The 27,371-nt window shown below is 41.0% G+C and overlaps 1 protein-coding gene across 1 annotated transcript in view; it reads left to right on the top strand.

Moving 5' to 3' along the window:
- The window catches only part of TTN (titin), a 326,517-nt gene that overhangs the window by 199,795 nt on the left and 99,351 nt on the right, over positions 1-27,371 (top strand). The window contains exons 53-88 of the mRNA XM_038751738.1: positions 1,672-1,722; positions 2,287-2,688; positions 2,899-3,177; positions 4,375-4,650; positions 5,213-5,352; positions 6,146-6,272; positions 6,417-6,680; positions 7,921-8,187; positions 8,359-8,622; positions 8,721-8,860; positions 8,972-9,098; positions 9,199-9,465; positions 9,584-9,850; positions 10,038-10,304; positions 10,403-10,542; positions 10,860-10,986; positions 12,442-12,584; positions 16,094-16,217; positions 16,904-17,170; positions 18,565-18,662; positions 18,908-19,076; positions 19,167-19,433; positions 19,547-19,813; positions 19,902-20,180; positions 20,282-20,690; positions 20,800-20,924; positions 21,019-21,285; positions 21,920-22,189; positions 22,275-22,577; positions 22,685-22,987; positions 23,802-23,989; positions 24,081-24,195; positions 24,346-24,630; positions 24,719-24,870; positions 25,795-25,942; positions 26,056-26,233. Coding sequence (XP_038607666.1) covers positions 1,672-1,722; positions 2,287-2,688; positions 2,899-3,177; positions 4,375-4,650; positions 5,213-5,352; positions 6,146-6,272; positions 6,417-6,680; positions 7,921-8,187; positions 8,359-8,622; positions 8,721-8,860; positions 8,972-9,098; positions 9,199-9,465; positions 9,584-9,850; positions 10,038-10,304; positions 10,403-10,542; positions 10,860-10,986; positions 12,442-12,584; positions 16,094-16,217; positions 16,904-17,170; positions 18,565-18,662; positions 18,908-19,076; positions 19,167-19,433; positions 19,547-19,813; positions 19,902-20,180; positions 20,282-20,690; positions 20,800-20,924; positions 21,019-21,285; positions 21,920-22,189; positions 22,275-22,577; positions 22,685-22,987; positions 23,802-23,989; positions 24,081-24,195; positions 24,346-24,630; positions 24,719-24,870; positions 25,795-25,942; positions 26,056-26,233 — 7,762 coding nt within the window. The remainder of the gene's footprint in view (positions 1-1,671; positions 1,723-2,286; positions 2,689-2,898; positions 3,178-4,374; positions 4,651-5,212; positions 5,353-6,145; positions 6,273-6,416; positions 6,681-7,920; positions 8,188-8,358; positions 8,623-8,720; positions 8,861-8,971; positions 9,099-9,198; positions 9,466-9,583; positions 9,851-10,037; positions 10,305-10,402; positions 10,543-10,859; positions 10,987-12,441; positions 12,585-16,093; positions 16,218-16,903; positions 17,171-18,564; positions 18,663-18,907; positions 19,077-19,166; positions 19,434-19,546; positions 19,814-19,901; positions 20,181-20,281; positions 20,691-20,799; positions 20,925-21,018; positions 21,286-21,919; positions 22,190-22,274; positions 22,578-22,684; positions 22,988-23,801; positions 23,990-24,080; positions 24,196-24,345; positions 24,631-24,718; positions 24,871-25,794; positions 25,943-26,055; positions 26,234-27,371) is intronic.

The following is a 27,371-nucleotide window of genomic DNA, read 5'->3' as shown; positions in this document are numbered from 1 at the left end:
AGGCATAGAGAAGTTAAGTGACTTCCCCAAGGTCACACAGCAGGCAATTTGTGGAGTAGGGATTAGAACCAAGGTCTCTTGACTCTCAGCCCTTTGCCATGCTGCTTCTCATTCCCTAAGAGATAGAAGAACTTGGCTTTCAAACAGAAGAGAAAATCGATTAAAAGCTGAGGCATCAGCAGAGGGAAAAGCTTTGAAATAGAGGAAGGAGAAGCAGCAGCAGAAAATGTAAAAAGTCATACAAAACCCACACGCAGAAAAATTAGGTGAATGAGGAGCCCAAGCAAAACCAAGAATTAATTACATCCATAATAGATGTTGTATGTCATATAAAAGACCAGGTGCCCTTAAATGTCAGTGGATCAGACCCAGTATCTGGAAAAGATTCAGGGAGAGCCAAATGTCCCTTAAAGGGAAAAAGGATCAGATGAAGCTCTTAGATTTAAAAAATCTGAACAGGAAAGTTTTCTTCGGTTCTTGAGGAACTGATGACTTTTTGGAACAGATTTTCATCATGAATCAGCTGAATCAGGTATGAGTATGAGTATCAGCTGAATCAGTAGAAAGTGGCAATGGAAGAGGTAGGTCTCTCGTTAAAACGGACGGAAACCTTCTCCCACCAAAGTATTAGAAGCAGCAAGCCAGCAGCTAGAGCTCGGTCCTGGGAATCAGAAGGACCTGGTTCTAATTCTGGCTCCATCATTTATCTGCTACTTCTTGTGCCTCAGTTACCTCATCTGCAAAATGGGGATTAAGACTGAGAAGCAATGTGACCTAGTAGATAGAGAACGGGCCTTGGAGTCAGAAGGACAAGGGTTCTAATCCCAGCTCTGCCACTCGCCTGTTGTGTGACCTTAGGCAAGTCACTTCATTTCCCTAGGCCTCAGCTACCTCATCTATAAAATGGTGATTAAAACTGTGAGCCCTATGTGGGTTAGGGCTGTGTCCAACCTAATTAGTTTGTATCTACCCCAGTGCTTAGAACAATACTTGATACATAGTAAGCGCTTAACAAACGCCAATATTATTATTATTAAGACTGCAAGCCCCATGTGGGACATGGACTGGTTCCAAAATGATTAGCTTTATCTTCCTCTCTCTCAGCACCACAGCACTTTTGTAAGCACCTGTAATTTATTTATTTATATAAATGTCTGTCTCTGCCTCTAGACTGTAACCTCATTTTGGGCAGGGAATGTATCTGTTGCATTGTTATATCGTATTCTCCCAAGCACTTAGTACAATACTCTGCACATGGTAAGCGTTCAATAAATATGATTGACTGACTGACTACCTCAGTGCTTAGTACAGTGCCTGGCACATAGTAAGCACTTACCAAGTTCCATAAAAAGGAGGCACGATGAATCCCCAAATAACAAAGATAGAAAAATAATATCAGCAAGAATAAGAGAAGAAAAAAGGGAAAATGGAATAGACAGGATATATTGAAAATATGGTCTTAAGCACAGTTTGGAACTTAGAAGAACAGGGTGAAAGGCACAGGGAACCGGTTGATCCAGGCAAATCAAAAAGGATAAACTGAAATGTCTCTTTAAATGCATTTATTCCAGAACGTCAGAAAGAATGTGATTTTGCCAGAGAACCACACGTTTTTATTGTTGAACCTGAAACGTTTGATACATTTCTGAAATTCTTTCTATTTTATTTTAGAAGTCAAAGCACCAAAAGAGGAACCTGCCAAGCCCAAAGGCCCTATTATAGGTGAGGAGAATGATATAGGTAATTGTGCTTACCTATTTTGCCATTGTGCCATTGCGCCATGGTAATTGTGCCATTTCGTTTGTGATTATTTAGCCCATTCCTAAATGTTATCTTTAGTAAAAAGTGTGGACCCAGTAATAGCATGCTGTAAAAAATGTATTATTAAACATAATTGAGCTCTTTGTTCATATTTTGGGCATGTGGTATGCCATGAGGCATGATGGGTATAAAAAATCAGACACTGACATGACTTTTTGGTTACTAGAAATAAAACCTGGATGAAATTTATAAGAATTTACTGAATTCTTGATTTACTGAAAGGCAGTGGTGTCAAATTGACTTATCCATCCTGAACTTGTTCAATGGGAATCCGATTATAATTTATCATGGAGTTCATCCTTGACCTCCCATTTTCTATTCTATTTGCATCATCCTTACTTTTCTTAATCTGGATGTAAAATGTTTTAACCCCCGTTCAGCCTAGCTACTGATGTCTGCCGACGGGGAAGATCCCCAGTCCAAATGAATTCATTTTTCTCTCTTTCTCTCACCAAAATTCAACAGGTGTACCCAAAAAGACTCCTTCCCCAGCAGAGGCTGAAAAGAAAAGATTAAGGCCAGGGAGTGCTGGAGAGAAGCCTGCCGATGATGCGCCTTTTACCTACCAGCTGAAAGCTGTACCCTTGAAGTTCGTGAAAGAAATCAAGGACATCGTGTTGACAGAAGCCGAATCAATCGGTTCATCGGCCATCTTTGAATGTCTCGTCTCCCCCTCCACTGCCGTTACAGGTTGGATGAAGGATGGAAGCAATATCCGAGAAAGTCCAAAGCACAGGTTCATTGCAGATGGAAAAGACAGAAAGCTGCACATCATTGATGTACAGCTTTCAGATGCCGGCGAATACACTTGCGTATTAAAATTGGGAAATAAAGAAAAGACCTCCACAGCCAAGCTTGTCGTTGAAGGTATTGCCATGGACATGTTTGAATTTCATCTTCGGCTCAGACCTTCAAAACTGTTAAGCTCTATTGGTTAAAAAAAAATAATGTTTGAGCTTTTTCGTGCTATAGAAGTTTCCTCCGAACTGATTTGAGAATTTACTCCATGTATTCCACTTTTAAAGCTTTTCTTCTTTTTGGAAAAAGAGACCCAAATTTCTAATCTTTTCTCCACAGAACTTCCAGTGCGCTTTGTACAGACTCTTGAGGAGGAAGTCACAGTGGTTAAAGGACAACCTTTATACCTGAACTGTGAATTGAACAAAGAACGAGAAGTGGTCTGGAGGAAGGATGGAAAAATTATTGTGGAGCAAGCCAACAAAATTGTGCCAGGCGTTATTGGTTTACTGAAGACTCTCACGATCAACGATACAGATGACTTTGATGCTGGGACTTACACTGTAACTGTAGAAAATGCCAACAATCTCCAGTGTTCATCTTGTGTGAAAGTTGTAGGTTAGTAAAATTCATGTCCACATTTTCTGGTACATGTTAGGGTGGGGTGAGAGGATAAAAAAGAATATGAATCATTTTATGATCCAAGAATTCTTGAGTCCAAACCTTGGTTATTTCCTAATTAGAGCAGGATCATTAGGGATGAGTGTGAGAGTGTGATAATTTTCCCTCTTTTGGACTTTCCGTAAAGATCAAGAAATAAATGTAAATATCAAATTAAGTCTAATGAAGGTCTTTCCAATTCAATCTAAAGCACCATTGAAAATGATGTAGCTACTAAGTAGATCTAGTTGATTAAGTAGATCTAGAAAACAATGTAGCCTTATGATAAAGCTTATACAAATCCAGAGCCAAAGTCCCCCTGAAAAATCATGGGGAGAATCTTAAACTACCATTTATGCATTATACGTGATCTATGTTTTAGACTTGCTTAATCTTTGAATATTCTTGCATTCTGTTATACGAATGCAATCCACTTAAATGAACTTTGGAATAGTGAAAGATCTCTCATGAATAAAAACTAAACTGTCCTACAGTCCTTTTGGAGAAAAAGGAATAACCAAAAATTGCACAGTTGATATCAGCTTCTGATTGTAGTAGTAATATTTTTTTCTAAGTGCTTACAGTAAGGAGTATACTAAGTGTGGGGTTTCTGGGTTTTTTGAGTACTTTGGTGTCAAAAATAAAAAATAAAGGGAGGACAAAGTCAACCTCCTTGAAGCCATAGGAAGGAGAATGGAAGAAAAAATTCACTTAGCAGGATTAGAGAATTTAGTTTCTCTGAACTTCCCACTGAAGTGGAAAGTCTGTACTAGGAGTTATTATAAAAGCTCATGAAGAAGAGCTACATTAAAATAAGTGCTTATCTTCCAATATAGTTTTTTCTAAGCATAGTCCATTGAAAAAAATTGAATCTAAAATGTGCTAATAAGGACTAGGTTTATTTCATTTGCACAGGTTTTGAGAGTTCAAACTGCAGGTGTCATTAGCTTCCCCCATATCTAACCCCTCCCTTATATGCTAAATAAGGGTTAGGGTTTAGAATAATAATATTACTAATAATAATAGAATAATAAGAATAATGCTATTCACCTGATGAATTTTCTCATTTTAAAAACATCTAACCTGATTTTTAGACATTTTTTCTTGTGGCTATGTGTTATGAAATCATAATTTTGCTCTTATTTTGAAATGCAGAAGTCATTAGAGAGTGGTTAGTGAAACCTATCCGAGACCAGTACGTGAAACCCAGGGGCACAGCCACCTTCTCCTGTGTTGTGGCCAAAGATACACCAAATATTAAATGGTTTAGAGGCTACGAAGAAATTCCTTTGGAACCAAATGATAAGACTGAGATCCTAAGGGATGGAAAACAACTGTACCTCAAAGTTAAGAATGTCACACCTGAAGACATTGACGAATATGCAGTGGAAGTTGAAGGCAAAAGATATACTGCAAAACTGATCATTGGTGGTATGAAATCTTTTTTTCCTATAATAATAATAATGATGATGATAATAATGGTATTTGTGAAGCACGTACTATGTGCTAGGCACTGTACTAAGCGCTGGAGTGGATACAAGCCAATTGAGTCGGACACAGTCCCACGTGGGGCTCACAGTTTCAATCCCCATTTTACTGAGGCACAGAGAAGTGAGGCAACTTGCCCAAGGTCACTCAGCAGACAAGTGGCCGAGCCGGGATTTGAACCCATGACCTTCTGATTCCCGGGCGCGTGCTCTACCCACTACACCATGCTACTTATTTCCTGTATTATGCTCATCTGCATGTCTTCTAGACTGTGAGCCCACTGTTGGGTAGGGACCGTCTCTATATGTTGCCAACTTGTACTTCCCAAGCGCTTAGTACAGTGCTCTGCACACAGTAAGAACTCAATAAATACGATTGAATGAATGAATGAATGTTTTACTTCTCAGCAGTAACAAATACAAAACTGAAATTTGAAATCTTGAAAAAGAACAAGTTGAGATATTTCAGTGTTGATACCTCATGAGATATTCTGTATCTACTCCAGAGCCTGAAGTGGAGCTGCTTAAGCCCCTGGAGGATGTTACCGTGTATGAAAAGGAAACTGCGTGTTTCGACTGTGAAATCTCTGAGGAAGGTGTTCCTGGACAGTGGAAACTGAAAGGAGAAGTTCTGAGGCCCTCACCTGTAAGCAGTCGTACACATAAATGAGTAATCTAGTTAAGATGGCAGCACAAAGTGCTGTTTGAATCCAAGGGGAATGGCACAATGATTTATTTCCGTGTCAGCGTAGGATTAAGCCTCTAAACAGAAAATGAGAAAGCTTAGCTTTTGGTGCAGAAGTAAATCCAAAAGAAGGATTGAATTTTAGTCTTTGGCCGGGATTCAGGATATCACACTATTTACATTATAAGTGTAAATGGAATGACTTGAATACCCGGTGCTGTTACAGTCACTGATACCAATGCAAGAGCCCTGCTTCACACTCTGTCATGAATCTACGTGAAAGAGCAGCCTTCTGTTAAGTGCTACATGTGAATTAGATGTTATAACATCAAAAGAAAAAATCCAAAATGATCAGAAAATGGCGCATTAAGAAGCAATTCGAATTTACATTTAATAGTACACTGAATTTATAGAGGGCTTTCCAAAGGGCTTTCCCAGTTTCTCTTCAAATCATCCCTGTGAGAAAGGGAGAGGCAGGTATTACTATCCCAATTGTGAAGATCAGGAAACTGCAGCCCAGAGAGGGGAAATGACTCACTCAGGGTCACACAGTAGTTCAGTAGCATAGCTGAGACTAGAACCCAGGTCTCCTTACTCCTAGACCTGGTCTCTCTCTATTAAGCCACCTTACCACCTAGTGTTCACACTTACTGTTTGAAGAGCAATTAGGGGGTTCTAGGTGAAGCATTTCTTTTCCAGAAATCCATCTTGTTTCAGTATACCTGTTCTAATCAAACCCACCTCATTTTTCCAGACTTGTGAAATCAAAGCCGAAGGAGGAAAGCGTTTCCTCACGTTACACAATGTCAAATTGGACCAGGCTGGTGAAGTGCTCTTCCAGGCTCTCAATGCTTGTACGACAGCCATTCTGACCGTGAAAGGTACTGTGCATTTACCAAAGATTGATCAACCAATGATACTTACTGGGTGCAGAGCACTGTACTATGTGCCTGGGAGAGTACCATACAGTATGGACCAGCCCTCCAGTTTTCCTTCCGCGCTAATTATTTTTTTCTACCTTGCAGAGATTGAACTTGACTTTGCTGTGCCTCTGAAGGATGTCACTGTCCCAGAGAGGCGACAGGCTCGATTTGAGTGTGCTCTCACCAGAGAGGCCAACGTTATATGGTCTAAAGGAACTGACATCATCAAAGCTTCTGACAAATTTGACATCATTGCAGATGGGAAGAAACACATTCTTGTCATCAATAATTCTCAGTTTGATGATGAAGGAGTCTATACTGCTGAAGTTGATGGGAAAAAGACCTCCGCCAGATTATTTGTTGTAGGCAAGTAACATCTTTGGCATGCAGGAAACTAGCCTTCCAATTATGAAGAATCACCCCAGTCGATCCATCTTGCTTATTGAGCACTTACTGTGTACAGAGCACTGTACTAAGGATTTGGGAGAGTACAACATAATGGAGTTGGTAGACACATGTTCCCTGACCACCAGGAGTTTACAACCTAGAAGGGGAGACAGATGTTAAAGTAAATTACAGCTATGTATAGGCCTCCGTAATGTCCGTCCCTTCAAATCTTAGTATTTCCTGTCCATTCTCTCAACGGCAATGGACATTGTAGTCAAACTAGTGAAAGGCACCACAAATGGGGAAAGAAAGTCAAAATACAGCAAGGCAAAATACGGTTCTGTTAGGCAAAAGGGCAGACTTCTTGACTGTAAGGAAGCAGTGTGGCTTAGTGAAAAGAGCACGGGCTTGGGAATCAGAGGATGTGGGTTCTAATTCCAGCTCCACCACTTGTCTACTGTGTAACTGTGGACAAGCCAATCAATATAATAATAATAATAATGTATTTGTTAAGCGCTTACTATGTGCAGCGCACTGTTCTAAGCACTGGGGTAGATACAAGGTTATCAGATTGTCCCACGTGGGGCTCACAGTCTTAGTCCCCATTATACAGATGAGGTAACTAAGGCAGAGAAGTTGTGACTTGCCCAAAGTCACCCAGCTGACAAGTGGCAGAGCCAGGATTTGAACCCATGACCTCTGACTCCAAAGCCTGGGCTCTTTCCACTAAGCCACATGGCTTCTCTAAGCCACTTAACTTCTCTATGCCTCAGTTCCCTCATCTGTAAAATGGGGATTAAGACTGTGAGCCCCACGTGGGACAACCTCATTACTTTGTACAGTGCTCGGCACATAGTAAGTGCTTAACAAATACCATAATTATTATGATTATTAAGTCACTGAAACCAGCAACTGTTAGAAGTACTGGGATCACACTATCCTTAGAAATCTTTTTTAAATGATTCAGAGGTTAACCACCTTCCTGGAGACAAAACCTGGACCAGTTGATCTCTTGAGCTCCATGAAAATATTTCAGCCACCTTCACCATTAATGTACCATCTCTGAATACAGACATATATGTGTGAGACTGTTCCCTTTTGATGGTCTTGAAAGGTTTGATTGGGTAGACAGGAAGCATATATCTGATAATACAACAGTTGAGGTATTTTTGAACTCTTGAAGTTGTAACTCCCTTTCCCCCTCTTGTTTCCATTTTAGGGACTAGACTGAAGTTCATATCTCCTCTTGAAGATCAAACAGTGAAAGAGGGGGAAACAGCGTTTTTTACCTGTGAGCTTTCTCATGAAAAGATGCTGTTGTCTTGGTATAAAAATGATGTCAAACTCCACACAAGTAGAACGGTTCTCATTTCCTCTGAGGGCAAGACCTACAAATTAGAAATGAGAGAAGTAACTCTGGATGATATTTCTCAGATAAAAGCCCAAGTCAAGGACCTGCATTCTACTGCACATCTGAAGGTCTTAGGTAACACATTTCACATTAACTCTGACCCAGTTCAAGTTGTTTTGTTTTTTGAGTTGGGAGGGAACGGATCTTATAGATTTTTTTAGACATATTTATGCATTTCAAAATCGTGTTGATTACTTGGTGCCTGTGCGTTCACCGTGTTCTACCCATTGATGGTGTCATTTTCAGAGGCTGATCCTTATTTCACTGTGAAATTACGTGACTACACCGGGCTTGAGAAAGATGAAATCATCCTGAAGTGTGAAGTTAGCAAGGATGTGCCAGTGAAATGGTTCAAGGATGGTGAGGAGATTACACCATCAACCAAATACTCCATCAAGACTGATGGCCTGCGCCGCATCTTAAAAATCAAGAAAACGGAACTTGGTGACAAAGGCGAATACATGTGTGACTGTGGGACGGACAAGACGCAAGCGAAAATTGCTGTTGAAGGTAAAGTAGTCCCAAATAATACCAACTGAACCCATCTGAAGTTGCCTTATACTTTTTGCCCAGGTGAATGGAACCGTATGCCTTTTTTGTCCTTTCAGCCCGGCTGATAAAAGTGGAAAAGCCTCTGTATGGAGCCGAAGTGTTTGTCGGTGAAACAGCGCGCTTTGAAATTGAGCTTTCTGAGCCTGATGTTCACGGCCAGTGGAAATTAAAAGGAGAACCTCTAACTGCTTCACCTGTAAGCCGAGATGACCTCTTCTGTTTTATTTGCTTCTTCAAAATAGACTGTGCATTTTGATGGAATTATTTTTCTGTATCCTAACTCATCCCTTCCATCACTCCCCAACAGGACTGTGAAATCATTGAAGATGGCAAGAAACACATTCTGGTCCTTTACAACTGCCAACTGGACATGACAGGAAAAGTTTCCTTCCAGGCTGCGAACGCTAAATCTGCTGCTAATCTTAAAGTGAAAGGTAGGGTTCATCTGTCACTTGGAAAAAGTTCCTTACTAAGTTCAGATGTGGACAGAGATTTGCCATGTCTGAGCTCCCTCTGATTTGATCTTCTTTTTAGAACACCCTCTACTCATCATCACGCCGCTCAATGACGTGAAGGTCTTCGAGAAGGATGAGGCCAAGTTTGAATGTGAGGTGTCCAGGGAACCCAAAACATTCCGCTGGTTGAAAGGCACCCAGGAGATCGCAAGTGATGACAAATTTGAGCTCATCCAGGACGGTACCCGGCATTCGTTGGTGATCAAGTCAGCTGCTTTCGAAGATGAGGCAAAATACACATTTGAAGCTGAAGACAAGAGAACCAGCGGCAAACTGATCATTGAAGGTCAGCCACAGAGAATATTCTCACAGAAAGGGCTAAGGTGGCCTGAGGTTGAATTTTTTTTAATCAGTCTGTCTCTTTTTTAAAAATGACAATTAATGAGTTTTATTTTCTGGTTTAGGAATTCGTCTGAAATTCCTCAGCCCTCTCACGGATGTGACAGCAAAAGAACGGGAAAGTGCGGTGTTTACTGTAGAACTCTCTCATGACAATATCCATGTTAAGTGGTTCAAAAACGACCAGCGACTACACACCAGCAAGCGAGTTTCAATGCAGGGTGAAGGCAAAATCCACTCCATCACGTTGAAAGACCTCTCTATTGATGACACATCTCAAATTAGAGTGGAAGCTATGGGGTTGAGTTCTGAAGCAAAACTCACCGTAATCGGTCAGTATTCCCTTTTTCACGTGTCTTTATAAATGTATATTGTATGTGCCGGAGCACTTTAATCTGCTTCAAAAGTTTAAGAAAAGGTGTCCCTGCCCCCTCTGAACTCCATTTCAAATTCTAGAAATTTGATTATATCTCTAAGTGATTAAATGGTAATGCCAGACAACTTCCATCTCACTTGCAGAGGGAGATCCCTACTTTACTGGAAAACTTCAAGACTACACCGGTGTGGAGAAAGAGGAAGTCATTTTACAATGTGAGATTAGCAAACCAGATGCCCCAGTGAAATGGTTTAAAGACGGGAAGGAAATAACCCCATCTAAAGACGTCATCATCAAGGCCGATGGCAAAAAGCGGATGTTGATCCTAAAGAAACCCTTGAAATCAGACATAGGTAGATACACTTGTGATTGCGGGACTGACCAGACATCTGGCAAACTGAATATTGAAGGTAAGGCAGTTTCCACAACATTCCAACCTGGAAGATTGTTTATGTGGTTATTTCTGCAAAGAGCTAACGTTACCTGCTGTGATGCTTCGCCTTTCCAGATCGGGAAATTAAACTTGTTCGCCGGCTGAACAGCGTGGAGGTGACAGAGACCGAAACTGCTCGCTTTGAGACTGAGATCTCTGAGGATGATATCCATGCCAACTGGAAACTGAAAGGAGAGGCCCTACACGAAACACCTGTAAGAACATTTCCCAACGCCTCAGCACCTAGCTGTGGAATTGTGCGAATCAGACGGGATGGGGAAAAGTCAAGCATTGCAGGGAGTTAAAAATGGCAAGAGGATCAGTTTCTAGTTTCTATAGCCAGCTTTAAGGGAAGAGAGTAGCAAGGGCTTCTGTGCTGAAGCCAAATTATAACACCATTTCCCTTAAGTGAACTTGGGAAGATGATTGTATCTCTCTGTGCCTCCAGATCACTGAAATGATAGGCTTCATAGAGTCAAGGTGTAAACTCCAACACACGAAGAATTTTCAGATTCATCTGTTTCCCTTTCAGGAATGTGAAATAAAGGAGGAAGGCAAACTGCACTTCCTTATCCTTCATAATTGTCGCCTGGATCAAGCCGGTGGGGTGGACTTCCAAGCAGCCAATGTCAAAACTAGCGCTCATCTTCGAGTTAAACGTAAGTTCTTTATTTCCAAATTACTTTGCCTTGGGGTATCTGAAGGCGATTAATGGGCTAAAATAATCTGAATCACATTATTCAAGGTATTGTTATTTTCAGGAAGTTTCCAAGTTTCCTTATATCTTAATAGCAAGCCTGTCACTTAGCCATATAAAAGCAGAAGGGGAGGTGTTCAATTCCATAATCCCTCTTATTTAGTAATTATGGTGTTTGTTAAGAGTTTACTTGCTAATAAGGACTTTTGCTGTGTGCTGGAATGGATAGAAGATAGATCAGACACAGACCTTTTGTGGTTTAGTGGAAAGAGCACGGGCTTGGGAATCAGAGGTGGTGGTTTCTAAGTCCGCCTCCACCACTTGTCTGCTGTGTGACCTTGGGCACATCACTTCACTTCTCTGTGCCTCAGTTCCTTCATCTGTAAAATGGGGACTAAGACTGTGAGCCCATGAGACAACCTAATTACTTTGTATCTACCCCAATGCTTAGCACATAGTAAACGCTTAACAAATGCCATTATTATTGCTATTATTATTATTCCCACATGGGCTTCACCATCTAAGACTGTGAGATGGAGATAGAGAACAGCTACCTTACCCCAATTTTACAAAGGAAGAAACTGAGGCACAGGAAAGGTTAAGTGACTTTGTCCAAGGACGCACATCAGGCAAGTGGTTCAGCTGGGACTAGGACCCACCTAATTCCCAGGCCCTTTCTACTAAATCCAGCAGCCTCCCATTGAGGATTTTTTTTATCAATCTGTTCTCCATCATTGGCCGTGTATAGTACACTATTTCAAGATTCTTTATGCATATCCTCCTATCCAACTACAGCTCTGTTATACTGTATTCTCCCAAGTGCTTAGTTCAGTGCTCTGCACACAGTAAGCACTCAATAAAGACGATTGATTGATTAAATAAATCACTTTCAATCATTTGCAGAAGTTATATAGAATGAACATGAATCCGGCCCCTATCAGTTGTTATGAGATTCAAGTTCTACGAAGAAGACTTTGCTGCATTGGCATTTGAGGCCTAGGAAGGGTGGTGTCAAGCTAGTGATATTAGGAGGTGCTAAGTGTCTGATAGACAAGGACAGGCAACATGGATAAGGGGTGCTTGTCTCCTACCAATCCTGTCCGGAGTTATTTTGGAAGTCACATACCTTATGTAGCCAGAGGAACGTGCCGTTTGGCAGAGAGACAGATGCACTGCAGATTTCCTGCTGACCTTGTTCATCAAAAAGAAACAGCCCCTACAAATTGAGACTCTCCAGTGAAAAGCCCTCCCCTGCTCACATCCTTTGGGCCCCACATTCACTGGGGTTTTTTAAATAGATGCAGCCTGGTGGCTCTTTCTCTCCTGGGCAAAGTCACCATGAAAATTAGGGACTAAGGCTGAACTCTACTGGAGGACGAAATGAGTAATCCAAAGTCATTTTCTTCCTCTCATGTAGCACGAGTAATTGGACTTTTGAGACCCCTCAAGGATGTAACAGTGACTGCAGGTGAAACAGCAACCTTCGATTGCGAGCTCTCTTATGAAGATATTCCAGTGGAGTGGTTCCTAAAGGGAAAGAAATTAGAGCCCAGCGAAACGGTAAATGGTCTTCTGTTGGCTACTTTCTTCCCCCAGACTGTTTTGTTCCTGTTTACTGCTACTAGAATGGGTTCCTTCTTTCCTATTCCTCCTTCTTCTCCTCCTCCTCCAATCTCTCACCAATCTCATTTCTTCTCTGCTATATCTGCATCTAGCATGATCACAAAACAGAGGCCCAGGCTCCCCATCTCTTTTAACTTGTATAGAAATTTACATTTTGAAAGCAAACATAATATTATAGGTGGCAGTCCTTTAATGTGCAGAGTCAAATTATCATAAATTTTGACTTATGATGAATGGAATCATTGGTAAAGACAAGAGGGAGGGTAATTGATCAATTAGATTGCAACTGCAGTGGAAATGGGTTTTGTGATTTTTCTTATCCCTTTCTTTGAATGACAAGCTGCTCTCCAGTCTTCTGCATATAAGGAGATTAGGAGTATTGAAATTCCATTTCAGGCAATTGGTCAAGCCTTCTAGATAACTTCTGGACAGATTGCTCTTCAAACATTTTTTCCTTAGCTATTTTTAACCCTCAAGTGCTCTGAGCTGTGAGATGCAAACAGGATATTTTCTGTACAGTTAATTATGCAAGCTAAAAGAAACTATTTTACATTGCCAAAACAGGTATTCCAATTGACAAAACTTTAAAGAATCATAATATATGCTTGATATGGCACTGTTCATTATTTCATATGTTATTTTATGACTCTGGAAGAAATTGATGTACAAGAAAATCTCAAGAACAGATGGAAAAACTAATTAAAGTACAGGACTTTCTGTAACATTCAGCTTTTCCATAAGAATTCAGAATGTTCCATTAAAACAAAGTTGAATTTGCTGTGCTTAGTGTAATGGTATTAAAGAGGACTGAGGAGAACTGAAGAGGGCTTCAAGGAAAGCAACAGATAATTAGAGGTTTGTATTTTTAGTGGGCGGGAGAAAACTATTAGGAATTTTTTAAAAGTACTTGGCCTGGAGCTTGAAGAATTGATTGAATAGGATATGAATCTTCAAACATGTGAAGGTTCCTTATCCTGGAGAGGGGAACAGCTGATACATCGCCACTGAGAATAGAACAAGAGGATTTAGGTTAAATGAAGGAAGAATTTCCTAACAATGTGAGTTGTTAGACATGGGAGTTGGTTTCCAAGAAAGAATGTGGAATCTACCTGAGGTAGCTCCAAAAATACATTCTTCTATATCTGGGTTGGGTATCATTGCATTTCTGTCCGATGTTGGAAAATGGACAAGAAACCTCAGGTTTTCTTCCAACCTTAAGATTTGCCTTGAAGGACCTGTTTTAACAAGATTTTTCTTCCTTTTATCAGGGGTTACATAGAAAAATATAGTTTTATGAAAAGGATGACTCTATTGATGGGGCTATTTTAACTTACAATAGAAAAAGAGAACTTAAAATTAGTTCTTTCAGTTCATTAATCTTCCTCAGTGAACACAAGGGTGTCATCTTACAGTAATCATCCAGGACCCCTTTTGTGTTTCATTCAGGTCAGGAATTTTAATCCACTATGCCTTCAGTGCTTCAGCCTTTACATTTCTTGAATGATTTTTCCATAAGAATGAAAATATAGATTGTGGAAACTTTCATTTCATCTGCTTCCTCTTAATGGACCTTGCCGACTTCAAAATCCTCAGTTCCTTTACATTATACCCACTCACCTCTGTATTCCCTTGGTAGCAAATGCAGAATGGTTTGGACAGGGATAGGAAAATAGAAGGGAGATGAGCTGATTCTCCTTCCGGTGTCTTCCCACCTCCAAAAAATGAGGATTGAGTGTCAAGCCACTCTGTTTCTGGAAAAAAAATATATATTTTACTTGTGTCATCATTTATTCTAGGTTTTTTATTTGTTAAAATTACTAATTTAATTTAATTTTAACTAATTGTTAAAATTTGTTAGGATTACTGAGTTAAATAAGTTGAGCAATAAAGCACATAAAAACAATTTCCAAAGTTTTTATAGCATTTTCCAGCTGTAAACTGTAGTGTGCAGTTTTAACTCTGTTTTTTCATGGGTGAAGGATGCAGAAATATATCCTAAATAAATCACTTCCCAACTGTGTGCATAGCCTCTATTCTAGGTTATTAACCAGGTGGCAGAGTCCTGAAGGGTCCTTAAAAGAGCTTATAGTTTCACCTGAATATAGAAATGTTTCTATGCATTGCATTTACAAATTTGGCCCAATTTTGAAGATCCATAAGCCAAATCCCAGAAGTGAATGATCACAAATTTATTCTGATTGGCTGGCATTTCACAGACAGGAGTGTATCAGCTACTGCACCACAAATGATGACATATGTCTCTGAGCACACTCAATGGCTCTCTCGTATCCAGCTTCATTCAGTCTTAAGTAAAGTTGGCTTTCGTAGTTTCATTAGATATTAAGAGATCACCCTTTTCAAATTAATTTCTCTGCTCAAATTCAGCATTTGTTTTCACGCTGCAAAAGCAGCATGGCCTAGTGGAGACAACACAGATATGGAAGTCAGAAGGACTTGAATTCTAATCCCAGCTCCATCACCTGTCTGCTGTGTGACCTTGGACAAGTTAAATAACTTCTCTGTGCCTCCGTTACCTCATCTGTAAAATGGGGATTAAGACTGTGAGCCCCATGTGGGGCCTAGACCGTGTTCAACCTAATTAAATTGTACCTTCCCCAATGTTTAGTACAGTGCCTGGCACATAGGAAGTGCTTAACAAAGCATTATAAAAAAAGACAAACTAATCACATTGACATTATCCTCAAATGATCCTCCGAACTCTTAGTTTTGGATCTGTCTGTCTCTGAGACACTGTCCAGCTGCTTCCAGTCTTCCTCTTATGCATGATAGCTGCATGTCTTTATTTCCTTTCATGGTGACTTTTTCTATGATTTCATCCCTTTTATCACTGATATATGTGGGGGAATAAATATCTGCAGAAAATGTTGAGAAGTGTAAACCTCTGATTTTTAATTTCTGATGGAATATATCTATTAAAAAATAGAGTAAGCCATAAGGATAACTGGAAAATAAGAGCAAAATTGGGCTGAAACTTTTTCCTGGAAGTTTAAGGACCATGTAATGTCCTTTCAGCCTCCATCCTCAGCTCTGTTTTCCTCCCTTCTTTCCATGACTTATTAACAAAACCTTTTGTATGTATTCATGCACCTAACTGCAGAATGTAGGCAAGAAAGGTTGGGTATTTTCAATCACAATTACTTTGGTGTTTAGGCTTACCTACTGTGAATTACTCAGGTAATTTCCATTAGGGAGTGCTGAACAAAAAGGCCTTAAATATATATGTATATATGAAGTACATTAAATAAGTTTGGTACTATATGTATTCACACTCACATATACCATGTAACTGGAAGTATTCTGCTTTAAGGGTGACTCGAAATTGATTGACCTGATCCAATTTTTACCTTACAATTACCTGGATACAGTTATTCTCTAGAATGGTTATTTTGGATGCTGTAACTAATAATTTTGATTTCATTCATTAGGTGGTCCCACGTTCAGAAGGAAGAGTTCATACACTGACCCTGAGAAACGTGAAGTTAGAAGATGCTGGAGAAGTCCAACTAACTGCAAAAGACTTCAAAACTCAAGCCAAACTCTTTGTTAAAGGTAAATTGGGTACTCTAGATTCTCCTCTTGGATACATTCAACCATATTGAACTCATCCATTACATTAACTAGTAAACCATATGCCGAGGACCAGAGGATAAATATAGCCAGCTTCTTATGTCTGTAGTGACAAAAGATAGCATAGAAATTTGAACTCCACAATTGATCCAGAGACCTCATTTTCTCTATTGTCTTATGTCACACCTCTTACTGGAACTGCTAAAAAATTAGCAGTTTGAATTCCACCTCCAAATCCACGCCAGTAATCACTTTGAAGATGCTCTCAAGTATCAGGAGAGAGACAGAGGACAAGTGAAGGGCAAAGATAATCTACAAATTGCATCATCTGCCCCAGAATCAAGAGTATTTTATGATCCTTTTATGCACAGCATTGGAGAAAGCATATTTTCTGGGTATGAAATTAGCGGCAAAGGTATTTGAAAGACGTGTTAATAACACTGAGAGAGAGAGAGAGAGAGAGATGAGGGAATGCATCTAAAATGGGCTCAAAATGAGAAAAGGAAACTTTAAAGTTTCTGAAAAAAAGAAAAGGTTTATTAATGATCAGTCTCAAGAGACGAACATCACCCAAAAACATTTAAAACTAGAGGATAGTATGGGAGTGTCTTGAATCTCCTACACTAGACAAAGATGGCTTCTGTGGCTAATTGGTATGATTCTTTCAGAACCCCCAGTTGAATTCACTAAACCTCTTGAGGACCAGACGGTCGAAGAGGAAGCCACAGCAGTACTGGAATGTGAGGTGTCCAGAGAAAATGCCAAAGTGAAATGGTTCAAAAATGGAACCGAAATCCTCAAAAACAAGAAGTATGATATTGTTGCTGATGGTAAAGTCAGAAAACTTATTATCCATGGCTGTACGCCAGAAGACATTAAAACATACACCTGTGATGCTAAAGATTTCAAGACGTCCTGTAACCTCAATGTAGTGCGTAAGTATTCTTCTTTCTTTAAAAGGATTTAATTTTTTCAACTCTTTTAAGAATAAAAACACCTCCTGCATGCCTGTCCTGGTCAATCCCTCTTGATCTGCTTGTGCTGAGCCCCTCAGGTTATCATCATCATCATCATCAATCGTATTTATTGAGCGCTTACTGTGTGCAGAGCACTGTACTAAGCGCTTGGGAAGTACAAGTACAAGTGCAAGGTTATGGTTGTAATTGGAAAATGAGAGTGACATCAAGGAAAATAGAATAAAAGAGAGGGCAGAAAAAAGAAAAAGTGGTGAGGGATGATTGAAGGTGAGATTTACATGAAGCTAGGCAGCCTTCAATTCCCTGAGAAATCTAAGGTCTGCCTTCTCTTAGCATTTGTGTGCCTTGCAATCATTGCTATCTAGGATAGCTGAATAGGCTTATGTGTCACCTGGAGTCCTTTCGGTGTCCAGTCTGTCCTTTGTTTAGCAGATTTTGGCCCCTGTATGCTTTTTAACCTCATGGTCTATATTGCTCCTTGGAGCAAAATGAAGTACCCGATCTCTGCTGCACCCTCGGTTGGATTTTCTGCCACCAATCGCTTCAACAGCTGTGTCGTGTCCTTTGACATTGTGCTTCAGCACTCCCTTGCGTTAGCGTTTTTGCCCTCCCTCCCACTTTAGCTCACCAAATAACAGGTGTTCAGGTTTCCATTTACCCTCTACACATATCAAACCGGCAGAGCTGAATGGGCAGCCGCATAGCTTCCGAGCCGATGGACGCCCTGGACTGCGGAATCTTGTTGGTGATCATGTCAGGCTGTTTGGCTGATGAAACTGAGCAAGAAACTGGATCCCACTGGAATGGGTCAAGCCTTGCAGCCCTGTCGTTGGTGGATATTGCTCTCGTTTTCTCTAGCTTGGGGCAGAGCCTCACGCCAACTGGATGTGAAACTGCAGTGGCCTTCCAAAGGACACGCTCACTTTCTTGATTGAGTTTCCTACTTCTTTGTCTATTGGGAATTCTTTGACAAAGTTCTACTCCCGTAGCAGAATCCAGTGTTGACTTCCATCTCGATAGTAGCATGGAAGATCTTTCTCTGAGTGGGTGGTTTCCCTGGTGCCAGTTGATGTATGTCCTCAGTCTTCTTCAAGGAAATATTCAGTTGGTATTTCAGGGCTGATGCCACAAAATAATCTATTATCTGTTCCGCATCTTCTTCTGAGATTCTTCTTCCTATCAGATTGCACCGTGCTTTGAAAAGGATCCCGAATGGCAGTAAAAGAAGAAACCTAATGGCAATTGCAGGATAAATGGAAGTTTTTTTTCCTCAGGAGGACAGTTTTATGAAACTATGAACGATTCACATCACGGTTTTCTTCTCTACTGATGTCATATGCCTTTCCTTGCAGCCCCTCATGTTGAGTTCTTGAGGCCTCTCACTGACCTCCAAGTAAAAGAAAAAGAAGTTGCTCGGTTCGAATGTGAACTTTCCCGAGAAAATGTCAAGGTTTGTAACTACCCTGTTTTCATTATCACAATTTTTCAAATCATTTTTATGTACTATTTTTCACTTCCTAGACAGTATCTATCTGAAAAAAAATTCCATCAATCCTACCTATGCCCCATGTAGATAGAGTATGTTTTGGTTTTGTGACACCCTTCGGACTGAGTTATTCTGCTTTTATCATTACAAAGCACTAAGTTCAGTGGGATGAAAATTGACTGAATTTTATCCTGCTTTCATGAATCCAGGTGCAGTGGTTTAGAGATGGTGCAGAAATTAAAAAGGGTAAAAAATACGACATCATTTCTAAAGGTGCCGTGCGCATCCTAGTCATCAGCAAATGTCTGCTGGATGATGAAGCGGAATATTCCTGTGAAGCAAAAACAGCTCGAACCTCAGGCATGCTGACAGTGCTGGGTAAGGAGGAAGTTGATCTTCGCTGGTCCTTGGCTCTTAAAGGCTAATAATCAAGGTGTTAACCCACTGCTTTCTCATTTCCCCTTGCAGAGGAAGAGGCTGTCTTTACCAAAAATCTTCCTAACCTTGAAGTAAGTGAAGCAGACACTGTGAAGTTCATCTGTGAAGTCTCCAAGCCTGGTGCGGCGGTCACATGGTATAAAGGGGATGAAGAGATCATTGAGACGGGTCGATATGAGATCCTCTCTGAGGGCCGGAAGAGGATTCTGGTGATACATAACGCCCAACTGGAAGATGCTGGCAGTTTCAACTGCAGGCTCCCAAGCTCGCGCACAGATGGCAAACTCAAAGTGCATGGTATGAAAATGACCTGGAGGGACGTTTCTGTAAGAATGCTGATCCAGAGCTTGCTTTTGGAGTCACACTGTAACTTTTCAACATCTTTCCCGATTTTTTAATCTATTTTCCAGAGCTGGCTGCTGAATTCATAACCAAACCACAAAACCTCGAAGTGCTTGAGGGAGAAAAAGCCGAATTTTCCTGTACCATATCAAAGGAAACCTTTGAGGTTCAGTGGAAAAAGGACAATGTGACGCTTGAATCTGGTGATAAATATGACATCATTGCCGACGGTAAAAAGAGAACACTGGTCGTTAAGGATTCTACACTACAGGATATGGGAACTTACGTTGTTATGGTTGGTGCAGCTAGAGCAGCTGCCCATTTGACAGTAATTGGTATGTTATTACTGACTCTACTTCCACAATTCTAAAGCTCTCATTTACGATAGTCGGGCCATAACTAGGGATGCCTTGCTGCTTTCAGAAAAACTCCGGATCATCGTTCCTCTGAAAGACAAGCGTGTTAAGGAAGAACAGGAAGCCCTTTTCCATTGTGAAGTCAACACAGAAGGGGCTAAAGCTAAATGGTTCCGAAATGATGAGGCCATATTTGACAGCTCAAAATACATCATTGTCCAAAAAGATTTAACCTACACCCTAAGAATTAGAAATTCCCGCCTGGATGATCAGGCCACCTATTCAGTGTCGCTGACAAACCAGAGAGGGGAAAATGTCAAGAGTGCAGCTGAACTAATTGTAGAAGGTAAGTGATTCTCAGCTCGGTATAGACAAGATGCTTTTTTCCTACCGGGTTCACTTGTGAATACGTTGTAACCCCGGTTTATTTTTCTGTCCCTGACACAGAGGAAGATCTCAGGATTATTGAACCTCTTCAAGATATCGAAACGATGGAGAAGAAGACTGTCACTTTCTGGTGCAAGGTGAATCGACTCAACGTAACATTGCAGTGGACCAAAAATGGCGAGGAAGTTCCTTTGGACAAACGGATTTTATACAGAGTGGATAAATATAAGCACTCTCTGATTATTAAAGACTGTGGATTCATGGATGAAGGCGAATACACTGTCACTGCTGGAAAAGACAAATCTGTGGCAGAACTCCTGATTATAGAGGCACCTACAGAATTTATTGAGCCCTTGGAGGATCAGACGGTCACTGAGTTTGATGATGCTGTCTTCTCGTGCCAGCTTTCCAGGGAAAAAGCAAATGTAAAATGGTACCGAAATGGACGAGAAATCAAAGAGGGCGAAAAGTACGTAGCATATTTGAAATCTATTTTGAAATTTTTGCGTGAGTCTGCAGCATTTTGTTGGTCATTCTAGGAATTGGAATGTAATTTCCTCTCTTCTTTTTCCCTAAAGATATGTGTTTGAAAAAGATGGCGCTGTGCACAGACTGATCATAAAAGACTGCAGACTGGATGACGAGTGTGAATATGCTTGCGGTGTAGAGGACAGGAGATCAAGGGCTAGACTTTTTGTTGAAGGTGAGTGAAAAAACTAAATTTAGGTGCACTCTCAGACGAATTGATTAGAAGATACCTGGAAGAAAATGTTGTCTATTTTGTACTTCCTTTACAGAAATCCCAGTAGAAATCATCAGACCACCCCAAGATATTCTCGAAGCTCCCGGTACCGACGTTGTCTTTTTTGCTGAGCTAAATAAAGACAAGGTAGAGGTCCAGTGGCTGAGAAATAACATGATTATAGTCCAAGGTGATAAGTACCAGATGATGAGCGAAGGAAAGATTCATAGGCTACAGATATGTGATATCAAACCACGTGACCAAGGGGAATACAGATTCATTGCCAAAGATAAAGAAGCTAGAGCTAAACTGGAGCTGGCAGGTAAGCTTCTTTCTGTATATTGATTTTAAAATAAGAAAAAAATTACACCAACTGGGTATGGAGCACTTTCTAGGCTCTTGTGGAGCATTTGGGACAAGCATAAGACTGGATGTTTGGCCTCAAGAAGGCTACAAACTAATGGATGAAATAAGCCAACCTAAACTGATGAAAACAGAGTTCAATGAGCATGAAAGTAGTTATCAATAATATTATTCATCAGACTTACTGAGTGGATCCAAATTTCTAGTAAGGGTGTGCTTCATATTCTTTTTTTATGTGATTGTTTTACCCTAAAGAGGACTTGAAGATGTATTTTCATTGACCTCTGGAGTTGAGTGTTCTTCAGGGTAACACGTCTGCTAGGATAGTTTTCATTTTCAACTGCAGTCCCAAATCTGGCAGCGTGAAGGTAGACAATTTGAAAGTGACACTATGTCACTTTGGTGAGTCAGATTTGGCAATAATTATAAGATACACACTAGACATACCTGCAAGAGATTGGCTGAATGTTACCATAAATAGTCATTTGTATAGACTACTCTTTCGTACCATGTTCTCCCAAGCCCTCAGTAAAGTGCCCTGAAAGCTCAATGAACACCACCGATTTATGGCCAATGGTCATTTTTCTCTTCAGCGGCCCCTAGAATCAAGACTGCTGATCAGGACCTCGTGGTGGATGTTGGAAAACCTTTGACAATGGTTGTTCCATACGATGCTTACCCCAAAGCAGAAGCTGAGTGGTTTAAGGCAAGTGAAGTTTTACCTACAAAAACAGTGGACACCACAGCGGAACAAACTTCCTTCAGAATTCTTGAAGCCAAGAAATCAGACAAAGGAAGGTACAAGGTCGTTTTACAAAACAAACACGGGAAAGCAGAGGCCTTCATCAATGTAGATGTTATCGGTAAGTTTTCGGTCTCCCCACCCTTCCATATTGAGGCAGAAACAAAGATGAGACCCACTAAAACGGTTTGACACATGAATTTCAGATGTTCCAGGACCAGTTCGCAATTTAGAAGTGACAGAAACCTTCGACGGGGAAGTTGGCCTGGCTTGGGAAGAGCCATTAACTGATGGTGGGAGTAAAATTATTGGTTACGTGGTGGAAAGACGGGACATCAAGCGGAAGACCTGGGTATTGGTCACTGACCGGGCGGAGAGCTGTGAATTTACCGTGACTGGACTACAGAAAGGTGGAGTCGAATACCTTTTCCGTGTAAGCGCGAGGAACAGAGTTGGGACTGGTGAGCCAGTAGAAACAGATAATCCCGTAGAAGCAAGAAGCAAATACGGTACGTAACTTTTTTTATGAAATTTCCCCAACTTTGAATCTTCCGTTAGTTTTTCTCCTAGTTTGATGTAAAGCTCATTAATTATCTCTTGTCTTCCAAAAATACAGATGTTCCAGGCCCTCCACTGAATGTAGCCATCACTGATGTAAACAGGTTTGGAGTTTCACTTACCTGGGAGCCACCCGAATATGATGGAGGCACTCCAATTACAGGCTATGTCATTGAGTTACGCGACAAAACTTCAATCAGATGGGATACCGCCATGACAACAAGAGCCGAGGACCTGTCCGCGACTGTTACTGATGTTGTAGAAGGAAATGAGTACAGTTTCCGAGTCAGAGCACAAAACAGAATTGGAGTTGGAAAACCAAGTGCAGCCACACCATTCACGAAAGTCCGTGACCCAATGGGTGAGCACAAGACCAGTTCCAGGCGTAGGTGTTGCGTTGATTGAGAAATTGGGATTCAGAATCCCAAAATAAATAAAAAGATCCATCAGTCAATCTTATTTATTGAGCACTTACTATGTGCAGAGCACTGTACTAAGCACTTAGGAGAGTGCAATACAACAGAATTAGCAGAAATGCTTCCTTCCCCTTAATGAGCTTACAGTCTACTGGGAAAGAAACAAAACAATGGTGATGATAATGATAAATAGTATTTGTTAAGTGCTATGTGCCTAGCACTGTACTAAGAGCTGGGATAGATGTAAATAATCAGATCAGACACAGTCCCTATCCGAAATGGGGTGTGCAGTCTAAGGGGGAGGGAGAACAGGTGGTGGAAAGGATGCCCTGGAAGAAAATAGAGGCCCTAATTTTTCATGTGGAGCTCAAAAGGTGGTTATCATTTCAGCTATAAAGAAGGCATTAGACAATCTAATAGCGTGCAGTAATAATACTTGTGATATTTAAGTGCTTACTCTGTGCCAAGCAATGTTGAGTGCTGGGGTAAGATACAAGTTAATCAGGTTGGACACAATTCTTGGCCCTCTTGGGGTCCACGGTCTAAGTAGAAGGGAGAACAGGTATTCGACCCCCATTTTAAAGATGAGGAAACTAAGGCACAGAGAAGTTAAGTGACTTGCCTAAAGTCACACAGCAGGCAAGTGGTGGAGTCAGGATTAGAACTCAGGTCCTCTGTCTCTCCCTCTAGGCCACATTGCTCCTTAATCAGAGAGTTTATGGTGTTCTTTGGCTAATAATGCTGTCATTTCTATTTCAGAGAGACCAAGTCCTCCCATTAACCTCAATTATTCAGAACAGACTCAGTCCTCTGTCCAGCTTACTTGGGAACCTCCCCTGAAAGATGGCGGGAGTCCAATCCTGGGGTACATTGTTGAATACTGTGAAGAGGGAAAAGATGATTGGATCCGTTGCAACAAGAAACTCATTCCCAAACTCACTTACAAGGTAGGATTTTCCTCTGGCAAAGAAATAGGAAGAACATGATGACATTATTTAAAGCAATTTGTGTTCTAATGCGTGACTGTTGATATTTTAGGTTACTGGATTGAAACAAGGAAATAAATATATGTACCGGGTCTCTGCAGAAAACCAAGTTGGTATTTCTGACCCAACGGATGTTCTTGGACCACTAATGGCTGATGACTCCTTTAGTAAGCAGCGTGACATTTATTCACTCACTTAAATGACATGATTATTATGTCCTACTTGGGGGTGGGAGTGACACGTTATCAGCATATTCAGGAAGAAAACTTAATTTCATTTTTTTTCCTACACAACTGAACTATTTTTCTCTATCTTAGCTGAACCCACCATGGATTTAAGTGAATTCAAGGATGGCCTGGAAGTCATTGTTCCAAACCCGATCAAGATCCTGGTTCCAAGCACTGGCTACCCCAGGCCCAAGGCCACCTGGTCTTTTGGTGATCAAGTCTTGGAAGCCAGTGACCGTGTGAAAATGAAGACCTTATCTGCCTATGCAGAACTTGTCATCACTCCAAGTGAACGACCAGATAAGGGCATCTATATATTACAATTAGAAAATCCCGTGGCAGCAATTTCTGGAGAAATCAGTGTTAATGTCATCGGTAAGAAATCAAAAGCCTTTATCATTGAAGTGGTCTGGAAAGCCGTTGTGTAGAACTGTTAATAATTGTCACCTGCATGCAATCTTAGCTCGACCCAGTGCACCCAAGGAACTGAAATTCAGCGATATCACCAGGGACTCGGTACATTTGACCTGGGAACCACCAGATGATGATGGAGGAAGTCCACTGACTGGATACCTCATTGAGAAACGAGAAGTCAGCCGTAAACTATGGAACAAAGTGAGTCTGGGGTCCAGATGTGTTCCGTTTTGTGGGGTTTGGCCATGTTTGTAGCTAGATTGCCATACGGGTTCCAGCTCTTCCCCTCTCAGGACCAGGCACTGAGAAATATTTCTCCATATGCTTTTCCTGAAGCCCTCTGCTGAGACTGGCTAATTCTCTCCTGGACCAGAATATTTCTAATATGAAGTCACTGTTAAAGTAAATTAAAAGTCCACCCTGGCTTCATCATGCCGGCACCCTTTTCTCGTATGTTCAAAACAAGCTTCCACTGCTCTGCACTCACATAAATTGCTAAAAAGTGCACTTTACTTGTTTCAAGCCCTAGTTGCCGCCATCAGTAACAATATTTATTAAGGGCCCACGATGTAAAACAAGAGTTTTGCCTGGTAGGTGCACCTTCTAATCCCCACAGTCACACTGTTCTCAAGGTTTAGAAACCTCACACCCCACATCAAGCAGGTCAGATCTCTCTTCCCCAAATACATTTCCCTTCAGGCACCTTTAGAGCACTAACAAACTTGTTTCCCCTCTCCTTCGCATCTCTCTCTCTGTCTCTGTCTCTCTCTCTCTCTGTCTCCCTCTCTCTCTCTCTCTCTCTCTCTCTCGCGTTAGAGTGTATGGGCTTTGTGGATAAGGAATATGTCACTTCTTTTCCTTTATACTGTGACGTCCATGTGGGACAGGGACCGTGTCTGATCTGCATATGTTGGATCTACCTTAGCACTTAGTACAGTGATAGGCAGATAGTAAGCACTTAAACAAACTTGGGTACAGAACACTAACTGTCTGCATGCAGAACACTGCTCTAGATAGTCAACAGCAAACAATAGAAACAGAATATGCAGTCTCTGCCCTTGAGGAGCTTACCATCTTAACAAAAAGGCCTTTTTAAATGAATTTGCTATCTCCGCCTTCCATCAGGTTATGGACTTAGTAACTGACCAAGAATTCACAGTTCCTGATCTCATTCAAGGAAAAGAATATCTATTTAAAGTCTGTGCCTGCAACAAATGTGGCCCTGGGGAACCTGCTTATACTGACGAACCTGTAAATATGTCAGCTCCAGCAAGTGAGTCCTTCTTGAACAATTTTAATGTGCCTTTCTGAAGGTGGCATTTGGTAAGCTAATAAGCTGCCAATCCTACTCCTACCTCAGAGTAATTTACTCTCTTTTGTATGCAGCTGTTCCTGATCCACCAGAGAATGTCAGGTGGAGAGATCCAACAGCAAAAAGCATCTTCCTGACATGGGAACCGCCAAAATACGATGGAGGGTCTCGCATCAAAGGCTATATAGTGGAAAAATGTCCACGGGGTTCTGATAAATGGGTAGCCTGCGGAGAGCCAGTGGCTGAAACCAAGTAAGTTTCTGGAGCACAGAGTTTGAAAATAGCTGCTCATTTTCATTTTTTCTTTTTCTATGGTGATTATTAAGCACTTACTGTGCCAGGCACTGTTCTAAGTGCTGGGGTAGATTCAAGATAATCAGGTTGGACACAGTTCAGGTGCCACTTGGGGATAACAGCTCTCCATCCCCCCACTTACCTCCTTCCCTTCCCCACAGCACCTGTATATATGTATATATGTTTGTACATATTACTCTATTATGTATTTATTTTACTTGTACATATCTATTCTATTTATTTTATTTTGTTAGTATGTTTGGTTTTGTTCTCTGTCTCCCCCTTTTAGACTGTGAGCCCACTGTTGGGTAGGGACTGTCTCTATATGTTGCCAACTTATACTTCCCAAGTGCTTAGTACAGTGCTCTGCACACAGTAAGCGCTCAGTAAATACGATTGATTGATTAATCCCCATTTGACGGAAAAGGTAAGTGAGGCACAGAAAAGTTAAATGACTTGCCCAAACTCACACAGCAGGCAAGTGGCAGAGCCGGAATTGGAACCCAGGTCCTTTTGATGCCAAGGCCCATGCTTCAACCACTAGGCCAGGCTGCTTCTCACGAATATTCCTTCTGTATATACCTCACATCTGGGGAAAGTGTAATTCCACCCCATTCTACTTTAATGCACAGGTTGCATTCTTGCCAAAGTCCATGTTAAGAGAGACTCAAGCTTTTGCGTTTACCTGGTTCCAAAGGCACACAAGTGAGCTCACGAGCTGTTTCCACTGATTCTGTGAAACAAACCAAGTGTACTCTCATTTCACTGTTTCAACTAAAACTCTTTTTTGAGAGGGTCTGCCTGCTCTGCACAGAGTGGGTGTTAGTCAAACATTTTAAAATCAAAACATTACAGCTGTCATCTGTTAGTCAGTTATTTGGTATACAGGGTGGGTGGTATACACCAAAATCAAAATGTTTTGAATCTCAATTGGGGAGAGAGGCATGTTTCACCACAGCTCATATCATGGGCAGAAAGTGATAAAAACATCCACAGAACCCTGAATTAAGGGACACTCATACTGTATACTCACCCATGTCTGATGCAGCATACCGATGCAAGCACATGCATACGCACAACCAGAGAAGTAGCCTTG

The sequence above is a fragment of the Tachyglossus aculeatus genome, chromosome 9 (genome assembly GCF_015852505.1).
Source record: "Tachyglossus aculeatus isolate mTacAcu1 chromosome 9, mTacAcu1.pri, whole genome shotgun sequence".
NCBI lineage: Eukaryota > Metazoa > Chordata > Mammalia > Monotremata > Tachyglossidae > Tachyglossus > Tachyglossus aculeatus.
The sequence above is the reverse complement of the archived record's forward strand: the minus strand, read 5'-3'. Positions and strand labels throughout refer to the sequence as shown.